Source organism: Caenorhabditis elegans, chromosome V, assembly GCF_000002985.6.
Source record: "Caenorhabditis elegans chromosome V".
Taxonomy (NCBI): domain Eukaryota; kingdom Metazoa; phylum Nematoda; class Chromadorea; order Rhabditida; family Rhabditidae; genus Caenorhabditis; species Caenorhabditis elegans.
Window position 1 is genome coordinate 3,289,660 of NC_003283.11, and position 20,187 is coordinate 3,309,846.

Sequence of the window (20,187 nt, forward strand, 5' to 3'; positions counted from 1 at the left end):
GTCTATCAAATTGTTGATCAATCCCTTGAAACAGCCGTCAACTTGTTTTCTGTCATCTTGACCTTGGGCCACTACGAATTTTTTTATAACGAACTATATTCGTTCCAATTTTGAGTAGTATTTCTGAAAAGTAAGAAAATGTTATCTCAAAACGCTCCGTATTCTAATTTACAAAGCGATGTACTGCTACTTAGCAGAACGAACGGGTAGGTAGTAAATATTTTGGCTCATTTTTATGGGTGTAAGCCCAAGACTACGATTGTAACGTATTTGTGCATTTTTGTCCCTTCTGTGCTCCAGTTTTTTAGGCATAAAATGCATTTTGGCCTAAAATGCATTTAGGCCAAAAATGCGAAATGCATATGCAAACCTATCACGTAAGAGATCACACAGCTTACAACATGTTTTGTATACATACATAGATAAAAGAAAAATGAGGTTGAATATACAAATTTTTGTCCCAGCTTGGATTGGTGGAAATGGATAAAAAGGGTCAAAATGTCAAAAATGTATTTGGACAACCCTATTAGAAAATGAAATTTCAACGTTTCTTTCAAGACCGCAACCAAGTGATCGTTGGAAGACCATTATTAAGATAACTACGGCTTTCATTGGAGTTCTGATGGTAACAACACCTATTGTTTTTGGATTATCCGGAGTTGTTGGCAATAGTAATCCAAGTAGGCATATAAAGCTTTAATGTGAAAGGATTGATGTTTCAGCATCCGAATTCAAGAATATATCGTCAACTACTGAACAATTTCCCGAAAAGACATCTACAGATTTTGCCACGACTATTACGAGAGTATCTGAAATGAACACAACTTTTGATACAACTGGTGAGTATTTTGCTCTGCATTCAACTTTATAACAAGAAATTTCAAAGTCACCATATCTAGCTGAAGAGATCACAACACAAAATAAGATTATCCAATTAAATCCGAATTCCGGGTACAACTACGTCAAATTCACGTATGACATTCTCAACAACACTTATTCACATGATAATGAGGATGGATCACCAGTAGCGCCATATTTTGTTGATAAAATCGAACGAGTAGTAGACAGAAAGAAAAATGAAGCCTATTTGCACCAGGAGTTTCCTGACGATTTTTCAAATGTAGGTCTCTAATATTTAAAGGAAAACTTTGTAGGAAAAAAAAAGAAAATTCCAGATGTATTGGGCGTTCAATTTGAAGAACGATGGAAAATCAGTCGAAAAAGTTGTCATCTCAATTCCTGGAATAGAAGAAATTGCCAATAATAGAGCAGGAGTTGTTGAAGCTTGTCCAAATTTTCTCATAGTTTGAAACAATACTAAACTGACTATTCTTAATGTAATTTTTCAGAATTGCATCAATATTCCAATAGACAAAAGTTTAACAATTGAGCAGCACATGGATACGTTATACATAAGCGTAAGTGTTTTTAGTGTGAACTAGAAACATTTTTCGTTGGGTTTTTTTAAAGTTTATTATTTTTATTAAAAAAAAATTAAACACTGGGTAATTGCTTTAAAACATGGCCCCATTGACCAAATATTAAAGCTCAAACAGGTCAAAAATGAAATTCTAAATTTTATATACTTTTTAATTTGAAAAATCTTTTTACCACACTTATTTTAACCACTTTTTGAGTGTCGTCGATCAAAAAAATTCCTCCAAAGTTTATATATTTTTACCTTTTTAAATAATGCTATTCAAACAGTTTATATGTTCAAACACGCATAGTTGTTGAAAATTTTACTATAATATTTAGCCATTTTGGCAATATACAAGTAGTTTGAAAAAGTTTTCTCACGTACATTTCTTCCTATAATTTGCTCATTTCAGATAATGCTGCAGAAAGACATTAAAGTCTTGAAAACAAAACTGGAAGGCACGAGCAATGTGGAGAGTTTTTCAATTGAAGTTTACTGGAGTGAGTCAACTTTTTAGAAGATTATGCAACTGTAGTAAAGAAATATGAAGTTTAATTGTGGCCACTTCCGGAATTCAAAAATTTCCTCACCCACCTGATTGTGATCTTTTGTCAATCTTTTTATTGCGCTATTAAGTTCGTGCGTTATCTCCATTTGTTCAGAAAATACGACTATGGATTTTTCAACAACAACTACACCTGGAAGTATTGCCACGAAAAAATCTCCAACTTCAACAATCACGGGTTGGTTTGGGTATACGGAATTCTTGCGAGAAAATTTGGATTTCTTTTTATCTAGAACCACATCATCAACCTGACATCTCTTCAACACGGGTGACTGAACATCAGGATATTGTCCAATTGAAACCGGAAACCGGAAAAGACTATGCAAAGTTCACGTACGATATCATAAGCAACACATATTCACAAAATTTTGAAGATGGATCCCCAGTTAAGCCATATCTTGCTTCTAACGCTGAGCGAGTAGTAGATAGAAGATCGAATGTAGCGTATATACATATGAAGGAGCCCATCAATAAGCGTATTGGATTTGTGCGTTTGCATAGCTATTCTGAAAATATTTAAGTTTCAGATCAACTGGGAATTTGATTTCAAATCCCCTGGAAGAACAGTAAAAAAATTGGATATTAAACTGGCAGGAATGGATGAGATTGCCGATAATGACGGAACAGCCAATGCTTGTCTACACGTTTCATTTGTCTGAAAAAAAACGAAACTAACCCGTTCACTTTTATTATTTTCAGAAGTGCACGGCTATTCCGATAAACGGAAGCTTGACCATTGAGAAGCCCCAGTTTAATAAGTTTTTCATGCAAGTAAGTAAGATCGTAGAAATATATTTTACACATGAATAAATTTCAGATTGAATTGCTCAAAAATATAAAAGTATTCAAAACTGAACTTAACAATAGAAGCAGTGTCGAAAGTATTTCTATTGTTGTCTACTGGAGTTAAATAAGATTTTATTCAGTTTGAAAGTAACGTTGCACACAGTAATAAACAGTTTCTATTTTGTAGTGTTTTCTCTGTGAAAAAAATTCTGTAAGCTTTATTGAACTAAAAATTGTCTGAAAACATCAAATTTCTTAATTAAATTTCTTGAAAATTTCCAAGAAAAAGGATATGGTGGCTCAAAAAAATGACATAAAAAGAGTCAAAATTTGAAATTTGACAGACTTGTCAATAGGAAAGTAACTTTTTCGAAATAATTGTTTCATTGTGGATATTTTCGTTTTCAGGTAATTTTAAAGTTGATAAACCACCAGAAATTACCAAATTTCAAATTTTAACTTATTTTTTGTTATTTTTAGAGGCGCCATAACGTACGTTTTTTTGAAAAGTTTTAAAGAAGATTTGCAATAAAATTCGGTGTTTTCAGACGGCTTCGAAAATCAAATACCAACTGTTGATGTCCCTCGCTCGGGTTCAAAATGTTTGGAACAAACGACATGTGCTGTGGAAAGGAACCGGTCTCTAGCAGCCTCACGTTAAAAATAGGTTTTGAAGGAAGCAATTTTTCGTGAAAATCGGAGTTGGAGGAGTGACCCCTGGCTGGAGAAAAACACATTCACACCACATGCCGTTTGTTCCAAACATTTTAGACCCGGTTGTGGGACATTAACAGTTGGCGTCAAACAAAAACCATTCCAAGTCGAAACAAACGTTTTTTTCTTAATTTACCCTCCATTTTTCGCTAATGTATGTAATATTTTTCAGAAAATGCGAAACTTACTCAAATTTGCTGTACTTGGAACACTACCTCGGCAATTCCCGGCAACTTCTTCCCCAAGTTTGGGGTTTTCCAGCTTCTTACCCAACTCTTGCCAACTTCTAACCCAGAGTATGCCTAAGTCTTACCCAACTTCAACAATTCTAGTGTAAACTCCCTCGCCCGAGTCTTGCCCAAGTCTTAGCTAAGTCTTGCCAACTTCTTACCCAAGTTTGCAGATGTAAAGAACGAACAAGATTCCGAAATCCCGCATGCGCAATGTTTAGCGTAAATCGACATTCTGTCTTCTGAGTAATTTGTATTTAAAATAGAGGAATTTCAATGTAATTGAAAAAATTCACAGGAAAACTTGTCCCTTCAAAGGCAAATTCCAAATATTTTTCTCTGATGGCTAACATTATTTAAAAAATGTACGAACAAAGTTTGCTTTTTATTGCTATTTTGTATAATAAACCATATAATTTATCTAAAAATAAAAAGAAAAGTTATCTTCAGGATCTCTCCTAGTCAGTCCAATAGTCAAATAATAGTCAGTCAATCCAACGCATCAAATTTTGAATTTTTCTAAGACTGAACTGTTTCTTTGAAATGTAAACTTTTATAAAATTGAAAGACATGACACAAACATGAATTACAGTAATTCTGTAAATTCTGAACTTAGAATCATTAGGGAGCACACTTGAAAACAAATGAAATAAGGTATGTGAGAATACCGTATCAATCCGATATGTCTGATACTACCTCAAAAATATCTATCAGAATATGAGTACGATATATTATTACTAGTGTGCATCTTTTCGCGCGACCATCATGGCTCAGCAGGTAAGACTTCGGCACAACGGGAAATGCGATCAAAGTTCAACACACAGGTATAAATTGGATAAGAAATAGGCAAAACTTGGGTAAAACTTGGGTAAGACTTGGGCGACGCCTCGAGACGACGAGGCAGTCCACGACTTTTTTCATTTTTGAGGCGGCGCCCAACTCTTGCCCAAGGCTTACCCAAGTCTTGGCAACTCCTTATAAATGTTTTTATTTTTTGGGCAAGGCTTGGGTAAGAAGTTGCGAAGCCTTGGGTAGGAAGCTGGCGGCAAACGCCGAGTACTCCTCACATTTGCGTATGGGTCCTACAAACTTCCAAACAAGAGCAATTGCAAAGAAGTCACTATTGGAAAGGTGTTCACCTGTCTTTACGTAAGACTTTAGGAGCTCCTAGCAATATGGAATAAGTCATTTTCAGCGAGCCGGAGATTACATGGCAAAAACATTATTTCTAGACATAAAGAAGGCAAGCAGTTTGTTGGAATTCAGCAAATCATGCAATGCCATGCAAAACTGTCTTGATGCTCTGAGGTGTGGACAGGGAACTGAACATCTTGCGATGTACGAAAAAATGAGAGGGCAATGTGTGACCATGCACTTCTTTTCAACAGACGTTTTCTCTTGTCTGACTAAGTTAGAAAATTCGAAGCCGAAACCTGAATGCTATGAGAAATGGGACACTAAATTAGTCAACGAAGATTTAACAGAAGTGAGCCCAGACAAATTGTGTAAGAAAATGTTTGGAAAAGACAATTGTATGAAGAAAGTAGTCAAGGAAACTTGTGGAGACAAAGATTGGCAGCTACTTCTGCAAGTGAGTTTAAATTTGATACATGTGAGCATTATTTAAGAAGAAACTTTCAGCATTTCAATGAAGATACCCCTGGCCTCAAGCATTGTGACTTTAGCAACGTTTAAATTAAAGAAAAACACCTTAACACTTATTTTCGTGTAATTTGTCCTGAAATTTTTCACTGATTCATGAATAAACTATACAAATTTGGGCCTGCGATTATTTGCAAGCACCAATCTTTTCGAACAGTAGATCTACAGTCTTGGCAAATTTTTCTGCAAATCCGGAATTGACCTACTAAAATTAATCAAGTTATGCAACATCTAAAAATAGTCTTGGTACACTATTAAAAATATTTTCTTACTGAGTCTAAAAAGGTATAATTATATCGTATTTTGTAGACATGATAACATTCTTTTTTCATCCTATAATTTTGCCAAGCAGGAAAAATTAGAGAAAAATCAGAAATTATATGTTGTATTAACTACTAACTGAACATTGACCAGAAATGTTAGCTGAAACAGACAAAATGTCAAGAATCCAGTGTTAAATATGGAAAATAAACTGGGTTCGGCTGTGAAGTTTTAATTAGATATTTAGTAGGTTTGAACATTTTCCCCCAATACTAAATAAACTATTAAATACTTAATGACTTCACCATACTGAATGACTACGGCCAAGAGTTAAATTTTACACTCGGATCACCAACAGTCATTAGGAACCACTAACATCGGTTCCTATCATCAATTTTTCTCAACATCATCACACTTTGGTTCACAGCAGATCAAGAACCGTTTATATTATTTCCGTTCAGACAAAAAGAATGTAGATAACAACTGTCGAACAGCCCTATCTCATCCCCAGCCATATGTTTGAAACTTTTACTTCCTTTCGCAGCTTTATTACGATCCCTGATTGGTCAAAGTTCAATAGTCAATGTTAATCTAAAAATATGTTCCATAATCTTATAAGGCTAAACAGGAAACCTCGACGGCTACACCTATTTCAGCTTCCTGAAATTTCTTCCATCCCAAAGCATTCATCTTCAAATCCCACAAAATTCTAAAATATTCGAGAAATTACTGCAAATATCCGGATATTAAAGTTTGCTGTTTACCTTTGAACAATTAAAAAACAAAAAAAAAACATTATTCCGATAACATTTAAATAATAGGTATAGACCGCCTTTGTGGTCCCGTTGAATTTGAATTTTTAGCAACAAAAAACGTTTTTCCAATTTGAACCAATGTTTTAATCCCTATCATCTTTTTCACTGCGGCGTTAATAGAGGTATTGATAGAAAACACCACAAATCTAAAAGAACAAATTTGGAATCGAACTAGAATCTAGGATTTACCTACCCTTCCACGGTTCTTAAAAACACCATTGAAAACGAGAGAGTAATGAATTGAAAAAATAAGTTTGGAAACATGTTGTAAGTGATTGTAGAGTTAAGTGAGTCGACTATAATGAGGATGCTTTGCACAATTGCTTGAATTATCAGTCTTCTATTTTTCTTGTGGCGATACGCTAGTTGTGCGTTGGAAACATGAGAGTCGGGCTGAGAAGCAGAAAGTAGTTTAGGGGGACTTCAAACTATAATCTACAATTTTACCGAATGCATAACCAACTTGATAAACAGCAGAACACTGCAAAAAGTTGTCGCAGCAGTAACGCCAACCATGATAATGAAAAATGTCTCCTGAGCCACTTTTGTGCACGGTGTCACTTCCCCAATCCATCCAAGATAGTCACGGTTGAATAGGTAGTGACAGCCTTCTAAAAATCACAATTTCAAAACATTTCAGGGACATTTTTTGCTAACCTGGAAGTAGCACAGCAAAGGAAAATACCGCGATAAGTAGTGCCACACCAATTCCGATCTGAAACATTTTTTCAGGAGATTCTTAGTTGAAAAATGAACTTATTATACATTCGTTGGGTTAAAACGATACTTTTTCATATGCCAAATTGGAAAATAGACAGCGGTTATTCGATTGGAGGCCAATAAAATCTGCGATAGCGGGCCTATGCTCCATCCAAACCAACCGATAAGTTGTCCCATTATTGCGTTGAGCCAGTGATTCGGGTAGCCGTCCCTGAAAACAAAAAATGTTAAAAAAGAAGGCACAAAAAAAATGTGCTCCAAAAGTAGTCTGGCAAACTTTAAAACGTTTGCTCTAATTATGGAGATGTGGGGGGAAAACTGACTGAAATGTTACAGTGATTATCAAGAAAAGCAGATTAGCAATTTTTTGGGCAAAGAATGATTCAATGAAAAGTTTGAGATTTGAAGTTTCAGTATTACGTAGACGTGAGCAATGTTGCCATAAACGCCATAAAACCCATGTAGACTAATCAAAACGGGTCTCGCCACGCGTAGTAACTGTTACTCCTGTTATTTTACGGGCCGCTAGCGTTTTTTGCGTGGCGAGACCCATGCACGTAAGATATGCCAAAATTGATCATCTTTAGAGGTCTTCCTAATACCGTATACATCAAAACTGTACGAATGCTTAACTTCTGCTAAGTATGGAATCTTGTAACCTGTGTTGCGTCGTCTGCTTTCTTTTTTTTTTAACTTCAAAAGACCCGTGAAATGTCGGCTGCAAAGCACTTGGACTCACATTAACAGGCTTGGAACCGGAAAAGCCAAATACCCAATGCAAACTATACTGCTCCCAAAACTATTGAAACAACATATCTTCAGAAATCCATCTCGTTTTGGGATCCGAAGAAGTGTGGAGATAAAAATCAAAACGTTGATTGTTGAGCCGACGGTGCAAACCTGGAAAAATGGTCCTGCAAGTTATTTTCAAAAATTCCATACCAAAATAAGCATGACAGCTGATACGGTTCTAGTGCTGGGAGTGGAAAATTCCGAGTACAAAAATGCATCCCAAAACGAGGTATTAGACATTCTGAATAATGGCAAAAATCGAGAAATGTATTGGTTGTCCTGAAATCATGTAGGTAAAAAGATAATTTAGTATTTGGGAAATAATTTGGCACCAAGAAGCAAACAAAATCCGAAAGTCACAAGGTTTCAGCCGCGATGAGAAACGTAGAAAAAAGTGGCACCCATTTTCATCCTAAACACAAAAAAAAATGCTATATCGGTTAAGTCACACATATAATCAAAATTCACTCTGGTTGATCGGAGGTAGTAGACATTTTTGGAAAAGGGTACAAAGATTGTTCAACATTATTTCAGAATAAAAAAGCAAACAAATCCGGAGAATGCATACCTACCTACCTACGTGTCTGTAAATTGTTTTTGAAAAACTTAACAAACTTGCGAAACTTGGCGTAGTGGAAATAACATTAATAGCTATGGTTTTTTATGCTCGAGGTGCTCGAGGTGCTCAAATTCCGTATATTTAACTTTCAGAAAACATGCATAATTGAACCGCCTGCGTGGAGCCTTCGCAATTTGTTTTCCAAGGTCAACCCGATTTTATAAGATAACATTTTTCCAGTCTGAAAGTGCATATGAGTATTATTATCTCAAAAAAAAAACTTCCGTCCACGACCCCATAATTTTGTCTAGCTGGAAAAAAAGAAAAATTGGAAAAAAATCGGAAATTATATGTTGTATTAACTACAATGATCAGAAGTGTTAGCAGGACCGGACAAAAAGTCAAGAGTCCACTGTTCAACAATGAAAACGAACAGGGTTTGGTAGTGAAGTTTTATTTGAATATTCGGTAGGATTAAACAATTTCCCCAATTACAATACTTTCACATGTAAGCTTATATATATTTATTAACAGAAAAAAATGACCATAAAAATGATTTGAACAAGGAATAACAGAGCATATGTAGCTAGCGAGGGTAGAATTATTTGTTTATCAATTTTGTATCAATACCAAGTACTACAGTTTTCAACATTAATTAATACTAAATTAGAAGTTTTTCATGCATTGATTCATATATTCTTTCAATTATTAAAAGTACGAGTTATTACCACAACACTCGACCGGGCGCTTCTCCTTTTCAAAACCTTGAAAATGAAGTATGATTCTACAGCACTTCCAACCAGCTTTATAATGTAAACATAAGGTCCTATGTTCTGAAAAAAAGGAGTTATAAAACCGAAAGAAGTTAAAATCTTGACCTTGAAACTAAAAAATGGGTAGTCATTAACATAGTTAGAGAAAGTTGGGAGAAAATCACATAAGAATACGTTGGCAGCGTCGATCAAAGCGATATGATTTATCTGAAATTTTAATCGAGCTCTGCAACTCTGAATCAGAAACAATTACCTTTGTATGCTCTTCACCTGCATTATGGTTATGTTTTTTATTGAAGAGAAGCAGTCTTGTAGATAATAAACCAGAAAATGCAAAGTTAAGCGCAAATAACACCTGAAATATGAAACATATTAAATGAAGTTCAGTAAACTGTTATAGCTTATGAATTTTACCGATCTATCCGTTGTCCAATAGTTGAAATAACAATTGTCAAGTGAACAACGCAAGACTCCACAGTCTCGAGGAATTGCGGATATATTTAAAGTACAAAAGAGGTATATAATCAGATTTTCAAGCATTGCCAAGCTAATAGCCAATATTAGAATTAAGATAGAAGGGCATAAATGGCGATAGTTATGAAACATAATCGGTGTGTAAATGGCCTGAAAAAGCTTTGTTATTGTTGAAACTAGGGCTTTTGCCAAAACGCCTGCCGCGCAAGGACTTGCGGCAACAACCGGTTGCCTCACGCCGCAAGCTGGCGATGAGCCCGAAAAGTGTCGGCCGCGGTGAAAGAACCACTTTTCGTACTATGTATGTGGTCACGCACAGCGCCTCAAATCGGGAGAGTTGTGAAAATTGAGATTTGAAAAGTCCAATGGAGCGCGCTTGCACATTTTTACCGTATCAAATGAATACGGGCCGAAATTCTGCGCTTATTCGAGTTTTCAAGATGAAATTTGGAAAAAATAATAAAATTTTGAAAGAATTGATGCTTTTAAAAAGATTTAAATAACATCTTATTGAACAAATTCAGTCTTTGGCTGATTTATCATTGATTTTCGAACAGATTAGTACGAGTTAACTGTATGACAAATTTTCTACACGAAAGCAACATTTTTAAGTATCAATATGTTTGATTTCAGTTTTCTAGAAATTACATAGTCTCAAGCATTGAAATTGTTCAGATATGCCCAAATCCACGCAAAATGTTACGGTGGCAGAAACTATTCACTAGATCAATTCTAAATGTTTAGATCGGACTAAACCTCATTTTTTATTTCGAAAAAAACATTTTTGAATCATTGCTTTCCACAAAAATAAGATGATTAATAGTATTACATGATGAGAATCCATGTGATTCTTCATATGCGAATACCTATAGATACCTCAACTTAGACAACTCCTATCTACTCGGAGAGGCAAGATATCAAAAAGTGATCAACTGAGAACTTGTAGAACACATCAAAAACTATAATATTCAGTTTAATTTATGTTTTCATCTTTCAAGATGAGGGAGTTAGACATACGTTTGTGTTGCTTACTTTTTGCGGTTCTTCTAGCTGCTCTAACTCCCTCATCTTAAAAGATAAAAACATAGGATAAACTGAATAATATAGTTCTTGATGTGTTCTACAAGTTCTTAGTTAATTATAATACTTTTTGATATCTTGCCTCTCCAAAAAGATAGGAGCTGTCGAAGTTGAGGTATCTAGAGCCGTATGGGTAGGAAGAATCTGATGATTTCTCATCAAGACAAGGAGAATATAACACCAAACTTGTAAAAAATGCTAATTTGATTATTTATGTAAAGTTGTGAACTTTTTTTAAAGAACAATACAAGAGAAACACTTACATAAAAAATGTGTTGATGTATAGACCTCTATGTCGGTTAGAACTATACAATTTCACCAGAATTATTCTAAATTTCACCGGTTTTGATTAGTTAAGAGTTTGATTTTATCAAATTCTTTGATTTTAGAACAATTTCTCAATCAATTTTACAAAACTTCACATGATATTTGTAACTTCACTTTTTAATCGATTTTGTCGTCAAGACATTTTTTTTTCAGTGTACTCTGTCAAATTATTGACAAAAAACTTTGATAAAGGTCTCATCTTTTAGTTAAAATTGCAAAATCAAATATTTGTGCGAAATCTTGTTCGAAAATCAAATTTTATTTGCAAAGATTATGTTTTGCTGTCAGATTCGTTCAAATTCAGAGCTCACTTTACGAGTTTTTCCGAAAAAAATTATGTTAAAATGAAGCTAATAATACCACGGAGATCCGCTAGGTGGTCCCGCCTCATAAATTTTGCTCTATGTTCCCTAAAATCCAGCAAAAGCTCGAAAAATGGGTGTTTTGTCAAAAAAATTTTCATTTCTCGTGGTGGCGCTGCAAACGCGCTCACGCGCACAAACCACTTTTTTCTCTCTTCTCTCCCGGTCTGAGGCGCTGTGTCACGTGATGTCAGAAAGTCTCATTGCGATTTGATCTACGAAAAAATGCGGGAATTTTTCCCAGATTAATTCTGACGTCAGCACACTCTTAACCATGCATGCGAAATCAGATGAGACGTCTGCTTCTCTTCTCCCGTATTTTTCGTGATCAAAGCGAAAAGGGACGTTCTGACTCCACGTTTGTGGTGAAAACACAATGCCTTTGACTTCTCGCCATAGTGTAGAATTCTCACCAAAACCCTCTCAATCGACATCGTCACCGCTACAATCGTTCTCATAGCTCCTGCTGTTTGAAGTGGAAACCCGACGTAAAGGATGAAAACTTGTTGCGCGTGAAGCTCATCAGTGAAGAACGAATAGACAATACAAAATGTCATATAGGCACAAGCCAGAACATTATAGGCCACATCGAGAAATAAACGGTAGAAGAAGAGAATCATTTTCTGACGAGTTCTAAATATTTCAGGAGTTTGTGGTGATACTTCAACTCAACCAACCTTTCAATCTTTTTTATAAAATAGACGTTCATAACAATTGTGATAAGAGCAGAAATTACCCCAATTGATGTTACAATCACCGCGGGCACACTCATCAGAGGACCTTCTGCAGGGGATGCCATTTTTCTATAATCAGTTTTATTGCATTAAACATAACTAACTATAAGTTGGTTCAAAATTAAAACTAAAAAAGTTATTCGTTTTTTTGAAAGGCTGAAAAATAAAAATAAAGTTTCTTGTTTGATAATTTCAGGTTTCAAAAAAGTGGTCTGGAATCACATGCTACTTTAATAATTTAGATCAAAATTCACTTGCAGACATTTTCAGTTGTCTCGGCTAGGATAACTCCAAACTACAATTATAATTATGTTACCCTTTACACAAGTAGTGGTGGAGATGTTAGAAGATTGTCGGAAGCAAAATATGATGTTTCAAAATTAAATTGCTAACGAGGTTTCAAAAAAAAATTATTATAACTGCAAACTGATAAATTCTCATTTATTTGTTTAATTGTGATTTTCGACTCTAAATATAACAATTAGGTTGACAGTGTAGTTTGGTTGGCGAGTGGTCCTTTGGGCTCTGAAAAATTATAGTTCCGCTAGGTAAAATATAGTAACTATACACTTGGTGCAGAAAATACAAATTGCTTCTAAAATATGATGACTTACTCCAGTTGACTTCGACTGAGAGACTTTCCACGTTGAGTCCTTCCTTCAATTTGGTTTTGAAAAGTATTGTATCTGGATTATTTTTCGGATCGCTGAGCGCGTTGTAGTAGTACTGAAAAAACACGTACAAATAACTTAAACCTGTACCGCGCTCAGACGCCCATCCGGATTTCCCGAAAAAATATATTTTAGGAAATCGTAATGTTCTGTATATGAGTTTTTGTAAGTGAATAGTAAATTATTAATACTGAAGTCTCTAATACTACTGTAATCGCGGAGGGACCGGAAATTGATGAATTAATATGTAGAATCAGAAGCAGTAACTTTAGAAATTTCTAAAACTTATTGGTAAGCTGAATTTTCCAATAGATATGGCTTTGTTCACATTTTAATACTGATACATACATCTACCTATCTAGTTACATTGGACTTTTTAGATCGATGGTACCGATAACCCCAATTCCGTTAGCATTGTAATATTGGACCCAATTGTAAATATACAACACGAATTGCTCACCTTTTTCAATTTTTAATTAAAAAATATACAATGAAAGTAATCATTGTAACCCGTGTAAAATTCATATTTAAAACAAAAAACAAAGTGAGCAATTAGTGTTTTATATTTGAGTGCCAGTTATTACTAGTCCATATATGTGCGTAATATATTGTTAATATAGGTATCTAACAACAATTAGCCAGATTACTTGCTGAAAAACTTACTTCAATCTTGAAAACAGAGAATTGAGGATACTCAATCGTAAATCCTTCGTCAATAGGAATCGCTGTGCACTTCTGAAAATAAAAAAATTAAATGACAAGACTGTATCATATCAGACCTCGTATCCATAAATTCGACAAATTTCTAATTTCCCTCTACTGGCACGTTTTTCCATTCCGCTTACTTTAATTGTCAATTTGACTACTACTTTCCCATCGATCGTCATATCGAATACCCAACTTATCTGAAAATAAAAGAAAAATTGAAATTTCAAAAGTTGAAACTGTACATAAGTATATTTTGTTAAATCGTTCCTATGTAAATAAACTTGATTCAATCGTTTATCCACTACTCGTTCAATATTTTCAACATTGTACGGAACATATGAAGATCCATTCGGCTTAGTGTGCGAATACATGTCCCTCATGACATCGTAGGTGAATTTCACATGATTTTCTCTGGATATTGGTCCCAAAGCGATATGCTGTTGCCGCCATGTTAGTAATTGCGTTGAGACTACATCTTGATGAGATTCTGAATTTTGTTTATTTGAGAAACCATTTTATACATAGGTTTTGTAAAAAAAATAATGTAAGTGTGAAAAAAAACGTACCAGTGTCATTTGAAGGTGTAGTTGTACCAATGCTTCTAGGCGTTGCTGACATTTCAGAGACAGTTGTAGTTGCTGTGGAAGTTTCAGGAGTGTCTTCTGAACAGGTTTTCAGTTTACATGTTTTTCTGTGTAAAATTGCTTTTGACAAAATTGACTCACGCCAGTAAACTTCAATTAAAAACGTTTCCACAGTTTTTCTATCATTGACATCGGTTTTAAATAGTCGTATATTATCAGAAAGAATAACCTGAAATTCATGTAATTTTATATATCACTATGAAGGCGGGAATCGTGGCGGAAACGGCAACATTAAATCAGCTTTCAACCTAAAGAGCTTAAAAGTAACCCAAACTCCAGGCTCCACAGCCGCCTGATGTTTTTCAGTGAATTTTGAGATTTTTTTCCTAGTGTACTTACACTTATGTATAGCATATCCACTGGATACTCCATTATCAAACTCTTGTTTGTCGGAATATTTGTGCAATTCTAAAGGATATGAACATTAAAAAGGTAGTGTCATACATTCATACTATGTAATAGTTTGAACAAGCTTCAATAATTCCTGCGTTTTCCTTCAAAATATCATCTACTCCCGCCATTTTGATCACCACTTTTTTGACGGATTTCCCATTGTTTTTCAATCTGAACATCCAATGTATCTAGAATATATGTATTTATTAATAATGCTAGACTGATACAAATGTAAACTTACATGACCACCATTCACCTCTTCAGGATAGTCTGGCTGTATGAATGCTTCATTGTTGCCTTCGTGTACTATTCTTTCAATATACTGAAGCTCCCTAGGCGAGACGTCTGATCCATCGGCATTATTATGCGAATAGACATTGTTGATAACGTCGTAAGTGAATTTTATATAGTTTTTTCCCGATTCCGGAATTAATTGGATGGGCTGCCTTTGTGTATCAAATTCTTCATAACGACGAAGTAGTTCTGTGAATAGAACAGTTATATAAAAGACAATATTTTCAATATGAATTGTCCTACTCACTCCAATGACCGCTAGCATTAAAACTGCCCATATCGTCTATCTTTGGCAGATTGGTATGATTAGTTGTCATGTTGTTGAGCATCTTAATCTAAAACCGGAAATTACATAGTGATCTACATGCCTCTCTAGAGAAAATAGATAGTAAACTCACACCAATGAAGAATTTATCAAATGGTGGTTTCTCAAATTGTAAGCTACCATTGCTCGGAATATCCATGCAGTTCTGAAATTCAAAACTTAAACAGTTCACTTTTGTTTTTTTTTTCAAACTTCTAAAGAATTTGGACAGAATTCAGCTAATCCTCCATGATTGACAAGCTCTTGCATTTGTAATATTTCAATTTTTAAATGTATCAATTGTTTTTTATCATCATGCATATTTATGTTCCAGTAGATCTAAAACATGATTCTAGATTAACCTGTGTAGATAAAATTTATAAAAACAGTACCCAAGCATCCTGATCCGGAATTATCTTCTGTAAATAGCCGATCCCCGATGGAAACTCCTTTTCCATTGCGAAATTTTTCACGGACCAAGGTTTGAACGTAACCTTATTATAATGTTCGCCCATGACAAAGTGGTTCTGTCCAACTACAAATTTTAACCCATGATCATATTCATCTGATACACGTGGAGCCAAATGAATTATGTCTCCCGTTTCTTTGTATAGATGGGTAACCAATCGTTTTTTTGAAAATAATACTTTTATTGAAAGTAGAATAGTGTCATATCAACCAAGCCGGTTTGCCGGAAATTTTGATTTTCTGCAAATGTCCAATTTGCCGATTGCCAAACTTAAAACTGCCGGAAATTTAAGAGGGATTTTTTTATAAGACGTAAACACTTAAAACTGTGTCTTTTCGAAATACTTTTCCCATTTTTCAAGATATTTTCACATAAATTGCTTACAAAAGAGATGTATGAAAATTTATAGGATGCGTACAATTTTTCCGATTAAAATTGAAATGTTTAAATTTCCAGAAAAAAAATGTACAAAAAAATTTGCCAATTTGCCGATTTGCCGGAAAAATCGTTTGCCGCCCACCGCTGATAGTGAGTAGAATTTTAAATAATTTTTTATTTACCTTCAAGTATTGCGTTTTTGTCACTTTTTGAGAAAACTAAAGTTCTGCCGCACGTTTGAAATATTAATTAATTGTTGTTGGCTTTTTGTTGGCTTTCAAGTTGGCTTTCAAGGAATTCAAATAGGAATTAGGTGATAACTTAAAAACCTCGTGTTTTAAAGTAATTTTAGCGTAGTCCACATTAAAAAAAAACAAAATCCGAAAACTACATCTATAACGAGAAGCATTTCTTAACTTACGTGAACTGACTTTTACAGAAAAACTGCCCATCTCGCTTGTGTCAAACCAATATGTGTCAGTAAAATCTTCTCTTTTGGACATCTTCATCTGCAATCATCTATTATGTAAGGTGTAGCTCATTTTCAAAAATCTATTGCAAACTTACACCAATGAAAAACGTTTTGAATTTTGGATTAAGAATCATCAATTCGTCATCTTTCGGAATATCCGAGCAGTTCTGTAATTAACAACTAAAAGAGCTAGGATGATTTTTTAACCTTTAGAGAATCATCGGTACACATTTCTGCTTTTCCTTTATTGTCGATAATTTTATACATTTTATACATGGTCATCGCTACTTCATCTACATACATTTCAGAAGAGTCCACCAATTCGAATTTCCAATAAATCTGGAGCAAACTTTCCAATGAATTAACGGAATGGAAAACGTACCAATCCGTCCTCATTTGGTTTTATCTTGTGTATAAATTCAGTCTTTCTAACGGGGAAACCTTTGAAGTAATAAAACTTGACCTTTCGTTCCATATTCTTCACGAGCCATGGTTGAATTTTTGTCCCATCATTGTTGAGCCGTGAGTACTCGTCGCTTGTAACGTTGTACTCAAATGTTGCGTATTCTGTGACTGTTCCATCCGTTTTTTGATTCAATATAATAGACTTTTTCGTTTCTGTGAATGATGTCGAATAATTCTCTGAAAATGACTACATCAGAATAGTTATAGCTTTGTAAATTCTCACTAGGGGTATTTTCTTCCGTTGCATTATTCGCAGATGTTTGATTCGCAAGAGAACCTGAACACATAAATCACTTTACTCTTTCACAGAAATTCCCCGTTCTTACCGTGTTTGCTTTCTTTATTTTTCTCAGCAACTCCGGAAACTCCGAAAACAATTGGCGATGTTACGAACAGGATTCCAATGACTACTGTAGCTATCTTAGCAATGGTCTTCCAAGGATCACTTGATTGTGATCTTAAAATTATATAAAAATTATCTTATTAAGTTACCTGAAAACCAAAAATTTGTTAGCCCAGGCCTTTGCAAGTAATCCAAGGGCTCGATGCAAACAAAAAATGAAGACATACCTATTTGAATTGCCTACCAACAGTGGATCGTTTTGTGAATACACAGGGTCTTGTGGAGACATTTTCTTTTATTTTTTCACAAGAGATAGACTTCTCGAATGCGAATATAGTTTTCTCGAAAATAGAAAAAATGAATAAAGTTCTCTCTAAAAGAATTCAGTTGTATCCCAAGGTCAAACAGACAAAAACAAAAAAAAAAAAAAAAAAAAAAAAAAAAGAGTTCAAAAAGTAATTCATTTGCGAGATGTCTGATCGAATGCTACAAAAACATAATTGTGATCTTTAGCGTCTCCTATCTTGTAAATTGTGAAATGGGAGATATGAACATGGCGATTTGCGGTAATGTCACCGTTGGAATAGTTTAGGAGACTGTAGGATTACTGTAATTTCAGAAAGAAATAACTTTAAGCTTCTGAATGAAATTTCAGATTAAGTTGAGTATTTTAATATTCTTAAATTCTTAAAGTCCCATTTTAAAAGTTGGTGCTAATTATATTTTTCAGAAATCGCCATTTCAATCTGCGAACGTATTTACTTGTGCTCGCAGAATTCTATAATTTTTCATAGGTATTCGAGAATTCTGACAAATACCCATATTAAATAATCCCGGCGCTGAGTTACTCGGAAATTGGATTGAAAAAAAAACATTCTGATTTTCGCTCTTTTCTTTTCTTTGTTTTCGGCTTCTAGTTTCTGCGTGATTATGAAAAATATAGAGGTACCCGACGACTGATCAAACTTATTTGAGTCCAAACGTAACATGTTTATGGGTATAAATGGCACAAAAGCGGTCTTAATGTTTATTTTTTGTGTTTAATAAAATACCTCCATATATCTTAACCCTTTTTTAAATTCTCTCAGTTTTTCTCCATCAGAGGCACGTGGTATCTGTGAATTCCCTACATCCACCACAACTTGTTAAAAAGGTAACAGCATAATAATTATAACTCAGACAACTGAAAAAGCTTACTATTAGAAATAAGTTTTGATAAAGAAGGTGTAATTACAGACCAATTTTTTTTTCACAGATCTTTTCAAACAAAACATTTGGTCTCTTTTTGAGCCTTCCGAAAGGCGCATGATTTTTTGTTCAACTTTTGATCCAACTTATAGTCTAATAGTAAGATATAAATTAGAACGAAAATAAATTATATTTTAGTTAACAAAATGACATCTCTTGAAGAAGGCCCTCTGATGAGTGTGCCCGCTGTGCTCGTAACATCAATTGGGGTGATTTCTTCTGTTTACACAACAGTTATGAACGTCTATTTTATAAAAATGACTGTAAAGTTAGTTGAGCTCAGCCATATTAATATTCAGAAAATAAAAAAAATTTAGAACTCGTAAGAATATGATTCTCTTTTTCTACCGCCTCTTTCTCGACGTGGCGTACAGTGCTCTGGGTTGTGCCTATATGACGTTCTGCATTTTGTATTCATATTTTACTGTGGAGCTCCGAGAGCAGCAAGTTTTTATTCTTTATATAGGGTTTCCACTCCAAACTGCAGGAGCTATGAGATCAATTGTGGCTGTGGCGATTTCTCTGGAAAGGGTCTTGGTGAGAATCCAATTTTTATATTTAAAAAATCTTTTTCAAATAAAAAAAGTTTAAAAAGGGACATCTGAGATCAAGTTTCAGGCCATTTACACCCCAATTATGTTTCATAAGTATCGCGATTCATATCCTTCTATAATTATTCTGATGTTGGCTATTAGCCTGTCAATGTTTGAAAATCTTCTTATGTACCTTTTTTGTACTATGAATATATCCGCAATGCCAACAGACTGTGGAGTTTTGCGATGTTCAGTTGATCCTTGTTATTTCGACTTTTGGACAACTGATAGAGCGGTAATATTTTGAGATTGAGAGACCAAAATCAATTTCGACAAAGCAGAAGGCATAAAAGAAGAATCATTCGAATGATTTTTCCATGTTTCAGGTGATATTCGCTTTTAACATTGCATTTTCCGGTTTACTCTCAACAAGACTGCTAATTTTTGATAAATCACTGGGTCATCATGCTAACAGTGAGCATTCAAAGGTAAATGTTCTTGTTATGTAGAGATGTAACACTATTAGAATCTCAGATAAATCATATTGCCTTGGTCGACGCTGCCAACGTATTTCTATGTGATTTTGTGCCAACAGTATCCAATTATGTTCTTCCTAAATTTCCATTTTCGAGCTTCAAGGTCTTGTGGCTTTCCTCATTTCAGTAATATATTTTCTTAATTTTTTTGCAGAATATTGGCCCATACGTTTATATTATAAAGCTTGTTGGAAGTGCAGTAGAATCATATTTTATTTTGAATATTTTGAAGAGAAGAAGCGCTCGAACAAGTATTGCAATAGTAACGCATACTAATCGAAATGAGAGAAATTCGTGAACATTCTAACCCTTTAGTTTCTATAAAAAACTGACATTTCATCAATTTCATCCAAAAAGGCTTATAATTCTCCAAATAACTCCAGGCTACTTGCGAGCTTTGAAGAGTTCAGCAAGAATCTCAAAAAAGCCTGAAATCTTCCTCCAACCAGCCCGCC

The 20,187-nt window shown here is 34.5% G+C and overlaps 3 protein-coding genes, 2 non-coding genes and 2 pseudogenes across 8 annotated transcripts; 2 read left to right on the plus strand and 5 right to left on the minus strand.

Annotated features, from left to right (window-relative positions):
- The first annotated feature begins 138 nt into the window (after window positions 1-138).
- On the plus strand, window positions 139-5,410 carry F35F10.4 (annotated as a pseudogene). Its single transcript has 16 exons — window positions 139-206; window positions 559-680; window positions 723-839; window positions 900-1,120; window positions 1,176-1,304; window positions 1,350-1,418; window positions 1,833-1,920; window positions 2,083-2,163; window positions 2,219-2,472; window positions 2,513-2,638; window positions 2,685-2,756; window positions 2,803-2,918; window positions 3,658-3,781; window positions 4,644-4,864; window positions 4,911-5,306; window positions 5,357-5,410. Coding segments are annotated over exons 1-16 (2,258 nt in total).
- 21ur-12925 lies at window positions 1,885-1,905 on the minus strand. Its single transcript, NR_068661.1, has one exon.
- A 1,038-nt stretch (window positions 5,411-6,448) lies between the features above and the next one.
- On the minus strand, window positions 6,449-8,205 carry srx-122 (7TM GPCR serpentine receptor class x (Srx) domain-containing protein; the record flags this gene model as incomplete). Its single annotated transcript, NM_071511.2, has 7 exons — window positions 6,449-6,599; window positions 6,647-6,846; window positions 6,901-7,064; window positions 7,111-7,168; window positions 7,219-7,384; window positions 7,913-8,073; window positions 8,116-8,205. 7 exons carry the CDS (start codon window positions 8,203-8,205, stop codon window positions 6,449-6,451), a joined length of 990 nt encoding a protein of 329 aa, NP_503912.2.
- A 1,020-nt stretch (window positions 8,206-9,225) lies between these two features.
- srbc-1 (Serpentine Receptor, class BC (Class B-like)) lies at window positions 9,226-12,339 on the minus strand (the record flags this gene model as incomplete). 2 transcript variants are annotated; one of them, NM_071512.1, is made up of 6 exons in its annotated part: window positions 9,226-9,357; window positions 9,403-9,504; window positions 9,551-9,652; window positions 9,712-9,921; window positions 11,954-12,173; window positions 12,218-12,339. In NM_071512.1, the coding sequence occupies 6 exons, from the start codon at window positions 12,337-12,339 to the stop codon at window positions 9,226-9,228; spliced, it is 888 nt and encodes a 295-aa protein (NP_503913.1). The 2 variants fall into 2 exon arrangements, with proteins under 2 accessions (NP_503913.1, NP_001309643.1); NM_001322787.1 differs by lacking the exons at window positions 11,954-12,173; window positions 12,218-12,339 and having other exon boundaries at window positions 9,712-9,903.
- Window positions 12,340-12,755: 416 nt separating this feature from the next.
- On the minus strand, window positions 12,756-17,704 carry F35F10.10 (annotated as a pseudogene). Its single transcript has 21 exons — window positions 17,643-17,704; window positions 17,399-17,529; window positions 17,296-17,349; window positions 16,990-17,249; window positions 16,815-16,946; window positions 16,703-16,774; window positions 16,557-16,644; window positions 15,681-15,996; window positions 15,502-15,627; window positions 15,383-15,454; window positions 15,232-15,319; window positions 14,932-15,173; window positions 14,750-14,878; window positions 14,637-14,705; window positions 14,379-14,466; window positions 14,220-14,315; window positions 13,896-14,140; window positions 13,725-13,850; window positions 13,609-13,680; window positions 12,889-13,000; window positions 12,756-12,799 (listed from the first exon to the last, which is right to left on the minus strand). Coding segments are annotated over exons 1-21 (2,624 nt in total).
- Window positions 15,174-15,231, minus strand: mir-4922.2. The gene has a single exon (NR_068662.2). It is a non-coding gene; the product is annotated as a pre-microRNA mir-4922.2 (primary transcript).
- A 1,105-nt stretch (window positions 17,705-18,809) lies between the features above and the next one.
- srbc-3 (Serpentine Receptor, class BC (Class B-like)) lies at window positions 18,810-20,030 on the plus strand (the record flags this gene model as incomplete). Its single annotated transcript, NM_071514.2, has 6 exons — window positions 18,810-18,931; window positions 18,981-19,200; window positions 19,282-19,491; window positions 19,583-19,684; window positions 19,731-19,835; window positions 19,887-20,030. The coding sequence occupies 6 exons, from the start codon at window positions 18,810-18,812 to the stop codon at window positions 20,028-20,030; spliced, it is 903 nt and encodes a 300-aa protein (NP_503915.2).
- Window positions 20,031-20,187: the final 157 nt, after the last annotated feature.